This window comes from Crocuta crocuta, unplaced genomic scaffold, assembly GCF_008692635.1.
Source record: "Crocuta crocuta isolate KB4526 unplaced genomic scaffold, BGI_CrCroc_1.0 scaffold243, whole genome shotgun sequence".
Lineage (NCBI taxonomy): Eukaryota > Metazoa > Chordata > Mammalia > Carnivora > Hyaenidae > Crocuta > Crocuta crocuta.
The window spans coordinates 4,160,398-4,169,575 of record NW_027529596.1 but is presented as its reverse complement, the minus strand read 5'-3'; the positions used below and the strand labels follow the sequence as shown (position 1 = coordinate 4,169,575).

General features: G+C 40.6%; 2 protein-coding genes across 2 annotated transcripts in view; both read left to right on the top strand.

The window, feature by feature from the left end:
• Nucleotides 1–9,178, top strand: part of OPN3 (opsin 3) — a gene marked incomplete at its 5' end in the record, with an annotated part of 42,081 nt that overhangs the window by 227 nt on the left and 32,676 nt on the right. The gene's annotated exons all lie outside the window — the stretch shown is intronic.
• On the top strand, nt 3,684–8,999 carry CHML (CHM like Rab escort protein). Its single transcript, XM_077761801.1, has one exon. The coding sequence runs from the start codon at nt 3,981–3,983 to the stop codon at nt 5,946–5,948; it is 1,968 nt and encodes a 655-aa protein (XP_077617927.1). The 5' UTR covers nt 3,684–3,980; the 3' UTR covers nt 5,949–8,999.

Sequence of the window (9,178 nt, the reverse complement as noted above, 5' to 3'; positions counted from 1 at the left end):
CCGGCCCGGCTCCAGCCGCAGCCCCTTCCCCACGCCCTCCACCCACAGTCCGCTTCGTCTCCTTCCTGTCTTCACCTCCCGCCGCAATTCAACAGGCCCCGCAGCAGCGGCTTTACACTTTGAGGGGAGACGCGAGGGGCTGTAGAGTCACCAGAGGCAAGAAAGAGTGACTAACTCCTGAAAGCTGCAGAGGGGGTGGGAAGAGGGTTAGTTCATTCAGCACGGTTTCCTAAAATGAGAAATAGAGATGTAGCCGAGTGGCAGTGTGTAGCTCCTTTCTTCAATTTTGCTCGTTAGCGGATGTAAACCTTTGAATGCCTCCTGGGAAGTGAGAGGGCTTCGTTCAGGCGGTCATAGTGCGAAGGGACTTGTGCCTCACAAGCTGTTTTTACTGTTTTACCTCCTCAGTGGTAGCAGCATGCCCAGATCTAAGGTGAGATCACATGTGGCTCAGGGAACCCCAGCCTAGATGGACAGATGATTAGCTGTGCAGCCAGTAGATTTCATTAAAGGAGAATTTAAGATTGTTAAAATGAAGATCTATTTCAACAATATTCCTAATCCCTTGGAAGATTCAGGTCTCACGGAGACTTGACATTTTGAAGGATGATCCACGCGACCTGTCGTTGAGGACATGATTTTCTAAGCCTGCGAAGTATCTTTTTGTGTGTGCTCCAGGAATTTCACTTGTGGGAGCTGTGAAATAAGAATGTGTACTTCTCGGGTCTTAAAGTTCCTTAAAAAAAAAAAAAATCCTGACAGGTATTGATAATTTATTACTGCTCTTATCTTGGCAGGTTTTTGAGAACAAAATCTTTGTAGCATTATCAGAAATTTTCTTAATCCCCAGTCTCCTGTGTTGTGGCCAACCCAATTCTTTGCTATAACTCACTCTTTGCTATTTTAAAGGAAACAAAAGAAAGTCATAGAAATCATGATTTCATTCGTGTGATTGATTCAATGATTCTAATATTCCAATACTACTTCCCCCCTCCTCAATCAGTATTAATCTGAGAATTTCATTTATACGAAGATTTGAAACTTGGGAGGGGGCTGTTAAGTGTGCGGAGGTGGCGATGTAGATGGCTAGGTGATTATATTATTTATCCTAACTTAAAATACCTGTCAGGCAGTTTTGTGGACAGGCTACGTTTTCAGAAAGAGGGTGGTTGGAGCTTATTTGTGAAGTGCCATCGGTAACGCTCCCTGGGGTGGGCTACAGCTCTTTGATCACAGACACGAAATTTCCTATTTCCAAGAAGTGCTTTTTCTGTGCTGGCAAGTTCTGTTTCTACCCGGACTCTGTGCTTGGGGGTGTAAAAACAGGGTATGCTGAGTTCTTTATTAGTACTTTTTTTTAGTTCTTTATTAGTACATCCCCCCTCTCCATCTCTCCTCTCTGTGACCTTATTCTGCTGCTGCGCCTCCTTCTGCTCCATTGCTTCTTCCTCCTCCGTTCCCCTCCCTGCTGAGGTCCCTTCCTTCCGAGTCACAAGAGATTATCTACGACTGATAGAAACATTCCCCACACGGTGTGTTTGACTGCTCTGTTTCTCTGGGCACACAGTACTGCTTTCCACCACGACTTTGTCCCTGTGTTTAAATTAGAAGTGGAAACTGTGGGCCAAGAGATACAGACACGCGTTTAAGCTCTGGGAGACAAGTCAACGTCGGGGTACGATGGAACTTAAACAGTTCTTAGCCCAGATGAAGAGCATTTCTTTGCCTGAAGTAAATTCCTAGGATCGTGCTCCTAGATAAGAGTTAAAGTCGAAGAAAGGGGTGTGTGTCCCCCGTTGCCCTCCCTGAGGGAGCACTAGCGTGGAGTGTTGTTGGGGGAGGGAACTTAAACATCCCAAAGTGGCTGCTGGCTCCAGAGGTTTCTGCCCTCTGGAGGTTTCCAGAGGAGGCTGCCCCGTCAAGTGGAAGGCCCCCTGGCCTGATGGCATGAGAATGGGTTTTACTCTGTCGCCTGGCTAACCGGTTGTGTGGAGTTGCCCAGGCACGAAACTCTCTTGCCATCAGTTTTGTTATCTGCCATGGAGGAGTGACCTTCTTTAAGGTTGTTCGGTCCTACGTGCTTGGCATTTTGAGGACTCTTTGGGCATCTGTGGGTTAGAAGCTGTAGGCTGTAGCACTTATGCTTTGTATCCTCCGCTCTGTCTCCTAAGCCGGTAATAAGCACATGGTGTGGTTACACTTCCTCTGTACCTTCCCGGGTTCTGTCTTTCTCTGCACACCCTGCTGGAAGAAAGCAGGGTAAGTAATGCTAACATACATGTATGAGCAGGCCAGGCGGCTGCCTCATTCAGTGCTCAGTCCCTGTTTTTTCAGGGAATGCTGACAGCAAGTAGAATCTCTGCTTTTGAGGCAGAGGCTTTGACTAGACAGGACTGTTGAGATCGTCACTTCACTTAAACTGACCAGTCCATTCGTTGAACTAGTCGGTTTAATCCAATTTTCGGTCCAATGGCTTGCTTTATAAATGTCCAAGGTAATTTGTCATCTTAGCCTAGGCAGGCCCATTTAGTACTGATCTAGATTTCGTAAGCGTACTGGTGGGGAACGTTAGCCCTCAGAGACCTCCCCTCTAGCTGCACGATGACAGCTGATAGATCACATGGTGCATATAGTGCGTCAGCCTGAGGACTGCCAGGCCAGGATACCTTGTACCCCCTTCGCTGTCGCACTTCTAGCCACACCTGGCGCCACACAGATGTTCTATGCATAGTTTACAACCACTGTTATGCCAGGAGTGAACGGGGGAGCCTTTCTTCACTGCCTCCTCCTACCCCTTCAGGAAAAGCAAGTAACATGTCAGTGTTGGCAGAGGATGTTTAGACAGGCCTTCATCTTGGGATATAGAGATTCAGGGTCACAGAGCCAGAGTCTGGCAAAATGCAAGTCACCTTCTGTTGGTTTGGTTGGTTTTAGAAGTAGGTATTATTTATATGGACCTATTTTAATTTAGAAAGGCAAGAATTCTCCTTTTTAGTTTACACCTAAAAAAAACCACGCGTGTGCATACGTTCATATAAAGATTTGTTATAAATGCACGTTCCCTTCAGTAGACCTTTTCTGCACCTAAATATTTCAGAATGCTAGCTGTTTTACTGAATTAGTCCCATTGCAATAATCTGACTGGTTAATTCACTTGAAATAGCCTTGTGATGCTGCCACGAGGTCCTACGGGTGGTTTTGGCATGGAAATGTCTTTTCATTCAGCTGTTCTAAAATCACGCACTGACTAAATTGGCCACAGAAATATTCCTCATCATGACAGCGTGCCCATAAACAGGTGGAACCACACAGTTCTTATAGTCTAAGATCAGAGTTCTGTATAGTTCTATTCAAATATTAGTTTCATAAAAAGCAAAACTTATAGAATTGTATTATAAGAGTCCTTCATTTTTATGGGACGTTATGATATCCCGTCTTTATCATTATGTGATTTTGGGGGTAAATCCCTGTTTTCAAGAAATTAGAAAACATGTAAGAAAGCATTTAATGACTTACTTTCCGAGAGGCTTTTATGTCCTCGTAACAAATCAGACTCCAGTGGATTGTAATTGCTGTTGCATGAAATCACTTTTCTCTTAATATTGTTTACAATTGTATTCTTTCTTGAATTTTCTTCTTTCAGAGAAGAGTTCCAGTCACAAATGCATGTGTGATGCATTTTGACATTTACTGCTAAGATGAAATGCAGACATGAAAACCACACATCCGTTTTAGCGTTCTCAGATGTGATTAGATATACTTTATCGTGTTTATATGCTACTGACCTAGAAGGAAAACAATATTAAGAAAGGGTAACAGTTAAACAGCTAGGACCTGCAGCCTCAGTACTTCTGGGATGAACTGGAATATCACAAGGAGAGACTTTATTACGGCACATTCACGCCCCAGCTGAGCCCTCAGCCTAGACTCATACCCGTTTCCTTTACCGGCACTTGTCAGCAGACGCTCTGTCTTCCAGAATGGCGGACAGTCTCCCCACAGAGTTCGACGTGGTCATAATAGGAACAGGTCTGCCTGAGTCCATCCTCGCAGCTGCGTGTTCAAGATGTGGTCAGAGGGTTCTGCATCTCGATTCAAGAAGCTACTATGGAGGAAACTGGGCCAGTTTCAACTTCTCGGGATTGCTCTCCTGGTTGAAGGAGTGTCAGGAAAACGGTGATGTTGCGGAAGAAAGTCCCGCCTCATGGCAAGGCCTGATTCATGAAACAGAAGAGGCCATCACTCTGCGCAGGAAGGATGAAACCATTCAACACACAGAAGTGTTTTGTTATGCCAGTCAGGAAATGGATGACAAAATCGAAGAGACCGCTGCTCTCCAGAAAAACCCTTCCTCATTGATGTCGAATACCCTCACTAAGCCTCTGGATTCCGCACATTTGTCTGAAGAAACACACTCATTATCTGATACTAGTGACGAAATGCCTGCCAAAGACACTCCGAAAAGTGATGGAGAGATTTCACTAGAAGTAAGCAATGTCGAGGACACCTTGGCAAAAGAAAAGTGTTGTGGAGATGAAACTTGTATACACAAAGCTTCAGACGCAGATACAGAAGAAAATAAACCTATAGCGGAAGTCAGCAGTGATCAACCAAAGAGAAATAGGATTACTTACTCTCAAATAGTTAAAGAAAGCAGGAGGTTTAATATTGATTTGGTATCAAAGCTCCTGTATTCTCAAGGATTGCTGATTGATCTTTTAATCAAGTCAAGTGTTAGTCGTTATGCAGAGTTTAAAAACGTCACTAGGATTCTTGCATTTCGAGAAGGAAAAGTAGAGCAGGTGCCTTGTTCCAGAGCAGATGTCTTCAATAGCAGACAACTCACTATGGTTGAAAAGAGGATACTGATGAAATTTCTTACATTTTGTTTAGACTATGAACAGCACCCTGACCAATACCAAGCTTTCATGCATTGCTCATTTTCAGAGTTCTTAAAAACTAAAAAATTAACTCCCAACCTCCAGCATTTTGTACTGCACTCAATTGCAATGACAGAGTCATCTTGCAGTACAATAGATGGCCTTAAAGCAACGAAAAACTTCCTTCGGTGTCTTGGACGGTTTGGCAATACTCCCTTTTTATTTACCTTATATGGCCAAGGAGAAATTCCCCAGTGTTTCTGCAGGATGTGTGCAGTTTTTGGTGGAATCTATTGTCTTCGCCATAAAGTTCAATGCCTTGTAGTTGACAAAGAATCTGGAAGCTGTAAAGCAATTATAGACCACTTAGGTCAGAGAATAAATGCTAAATATTTTATTGTGGAAGATAGTTACCTTTCTCAGAAAACATGCTCAAATGTACAGTATAAGCAGATCTCCAGGGCAGTGCTCATTACCGATCAGTCTATACTAAAGGCAGATTCAGATCAGCAGATTTCCGTTTTGATAGTGCCCCCAGCGGAATCAGGAACATATGCCGTTCGTGTCACTGAATTATGTTCCTCAACCATGACGTGCATGAAAGACACCTATCTGGTACATCTGACCTGTTCATCCTCTAAAACAGCAAGAGAAGACTTAGAGCCGGTGGTGAAGAAATTATTCACCCCATATACTGAAGCAGCAATAGATGAGGAGGAACTTACAAAGCCAAGACTCTTGTGGGCTCTCTATTTTAATATGAGAGATTCCTCCGGAGTCAGCAGAAGCTCATATCATGGCTTACCTTCTAATGTTTACGTCTGCTCTGGGCCTGACTGTGGACTAGGAAACGAGCATGCAGTCAAGCAAGCTGAAACACTGTTCCAGGAGATCTTTCCCAGTGAAGAATTCTGTCCCCCACCTCCGAATCCAGAAGACATTATCTTTGATGGTGATGATAAACAACCAGAGGCTCCTGGAACCAGTAACATAATCGTGGCCAAACTAGACTCCTCTGAGGGAAGCAACAACCTAGAAAGCGTAGGGAAGCACCTTGAAGAAGACTAGGAGGAAGCAAACTGGAGATGCTACTTTGGGCCTTCATCCTGGTTCAGAGTATTTTCATTTAAAGGACAGTTTCCTATATGAATAATTAGAACTGGTTATATGATGGATGCTATGCAGATGTTGTCTTTAATTCTGTTTGAGACATTCAGTCATTGGGTGTCTTTGTTAACCTATCAGTAACTGATTGATTGACTGTTGGACAATTTAGCTTTATTTTAGTATTGGGTGTATAAGTGAGGGTTCCATATTAGCAACTATGCTTAAAGGCAGGTAATATGTATCTACTAATGATCTTCAGATTGTATTCATCTATAATAATAATATCTAAGGAATATTTTAATTACTTTTGCAGTTATTACAGTTGCTATCACCTCTGAATAGTTATACAGTAAATCATATGGGTCTTTTGTATATAATATCAATGTACAGACATGACGGTAGCAATAGCAACTTAACGCAAGTGCCATTTGTTAAAAGATTAGCTTTGCATGATCCTTTATTTGTCAAGGTCTGGTGTTTACAATACACTTTGTAGTTCAGTTTCCCCGTTTGACCCTTGTTAACTTATGAGGCAGGGACACCACCACAATCAGAAGATTACAGAAAGTGCTGGAGAGTTCATATAGTCATTGAAGAGTTCATTCTTGGGACGTTTGTCCAGAGGAAATCTAGAGGATAAGGTTAGTTCTGATTTAATGCTTCAGAAATAGTTCTGATTTAATACTTTGGAAAAATTGCTGCAGAGCCCTGTGCTGGCACCTAAGAGAAAAGAATTTCCAGCAATAAACTCAGGCCAAAAGGAAAAAAATATCTTGCCCCAGGAAAAGGTACTTCAGATTGGCTGTTATGAAATTCCTAAGAAGAAATGGAGTGAGGCATTTCTAACCTGGGATTACAGATGGTTTCTCAAAACCATCCATAGCTTTCTAAGGAACAGAGACATTTTTTCTAGAACCATCAGAAGCCAAAACTGTGGTACTCCAGATGTAAAACCTGTGGAGTTGTGAGAAGAGGTAAACTGCCTTCCCCTTCAGTCTCCTGTTTCCGTTCCTCAAAGTGATAATTCTGTAGGAAGCGAGCCCTTCAAAGGCAATTTTTGTTCTGGAATGGAACATTTCTATGTGCTAGGCACTTCCTGTGCTCTCTGATGACAGTTTCTCAACAACCTTGTGAGGCTGATATTGAATAGATTTTTAAAGAAGGAAGACAATTATTAATAATTTGCCCAGAGTCTGAGATGTGGAAGAGCCAACCGTGGACTCCAGCCTGTCTTGACTTCAGTCTTTCTTCTGACATTCACTGTTAGAAGCGTGCCTTTCCTGCCGCAGGGGAGACGTGCTCATGGAAGTCATGCAGCCTTGTTCCAGACTCCGGTCTCAGCTTATTCTCAGATCAGGGGAACGTGAAGATTAGGATTCATTAAAAATATGGCTTAGAGCAATGGAGTTCATGGCAGCGGAATTTGGCCAAGTTTTGACAAAGTAATGCTTTGTCAAATCAGATCTTCTGATCTGAACAACATGCATTTCTTATAAGAAATGCAGATGTTACTAGGCTAAAAGGTGAGGAAAATGAGACAAAGATTTAAGAAATTTACAGCTTGCTGAAAACAGAATTGGTATTAATCTTTATACGTATTTTGAATGTGGTGGAGTGGTTTTACTGGGTCTGTCCTTAGGTGTAGACCTATCAAAATGATTTCACCATCTATAGAACAATACCTTGCCAAATTATTGTGAGGATTAAGTTAGGTAATGTGTATGAAATCCTATCCAAAGGAGTGCCCCTAGCTGACATTAGTAATGTAGATTTACTACCCTTCCACTCAGCTTTCTAACTGATGCTTTGTATAATTTGACAGAATTGTGTAAAGTAGGAAAATAGGCAAGGAAAGATAGATTTGTCTTTTTAACTTAGGGAAAAAAAGTGAGAGTCTTGCCCCTGAACTTCCTACTCCGCCTCATAGTATATTTAGAAAAGTTACTTTAGGATTTAAAGATGAGTAAACCAATTGGAAAACAAATAATTGTGGAATAATTACTGGTGGAGAGACTAACTGGATGTTAGTATGAAAAAAGAATTGGGCCCACTTGACATGTGATAAGACCATTCATTCCAGATGAATGAAAATGTTGATTATAAGGGTATAAATAAAAAGACTACAATTCTCATTCTAGTAGTACAAAAGGAACTTTATGGCAATGAAAAAGATTATTGGCAAAGTAGGTGAAATCAACTAAAGAAAAATTTAAAAATGGACACTAAATAATTTAGGAGGAAAACGAAGATAAGATTGGATTCAAAAAAAGCCACTAGTATTACACATGAATAAAGTACTTAATGTTTTTTAAAAAGTAGATACAGATCCATAAGGCTTTCTACTCTTTACTAAGCAAATTAATGAAAGGATAGAGTATAAATGAGAAGCTACAAATAAAAGTGAATTCTTGGAATGATACTCAGATTTAAGTGTATTAAAAATGCAAATTGAAGCAACTTTGACCTGGTTTATGCTATTACAGCAAAACATTTTAAAATTCACGTGTCTTTATGTCAGTAGCATTATTAGTAATTTTAAAAAGAACTATTTAGGTGATTACAACAAAAGCTCTGTAACCAATTCTTTTTTGCTAGATCAACTCAGTTTGAACAGCATATGCCTAGGAAAATATTTAAAAGAAAAAGAAGCTACTTATACAAAGATATTTCTAGCATTCTCATTTATACGGGTTTTTAAAAAAAGGAAAAAAAAGCCCCCAAATTGGGAAATGGATAAGCAGATTTTGATGTATCGATATTGCTATTATAGACTGTTATATAGTAATTAAATGATATTGATATATGTAAAATTGTATGAACAAATGTTAAATGAGATTCAAAAGTGTTAAATTATTTTATGTACTGATTATATTTATGTAAAAGTTTAGGTATGAGAAGAATCAGAAGAAAACATGTAATTAATTGATTTAACAGTAAGGGGTTCTCTATTTTTTTCTGTAAAATATTGTGTGCAATACAAATAAAAAATAATTGGTAACCTGGTTTACTGAATTGGTGAGAAAGTTACTGGGTTTTTTGGGAAACTTCAAAACTTCTCCTTCAAATTAAAAAAAATATGTATTAAAAAATGTTAAAGTCAAAAGATAATTCCAAAAACGTGGATGGAAAGTTTTACAACTCTTGGTGGAAGGGACTTGTTGGTTAAGATGGATTTTATATCTTTTGTATCT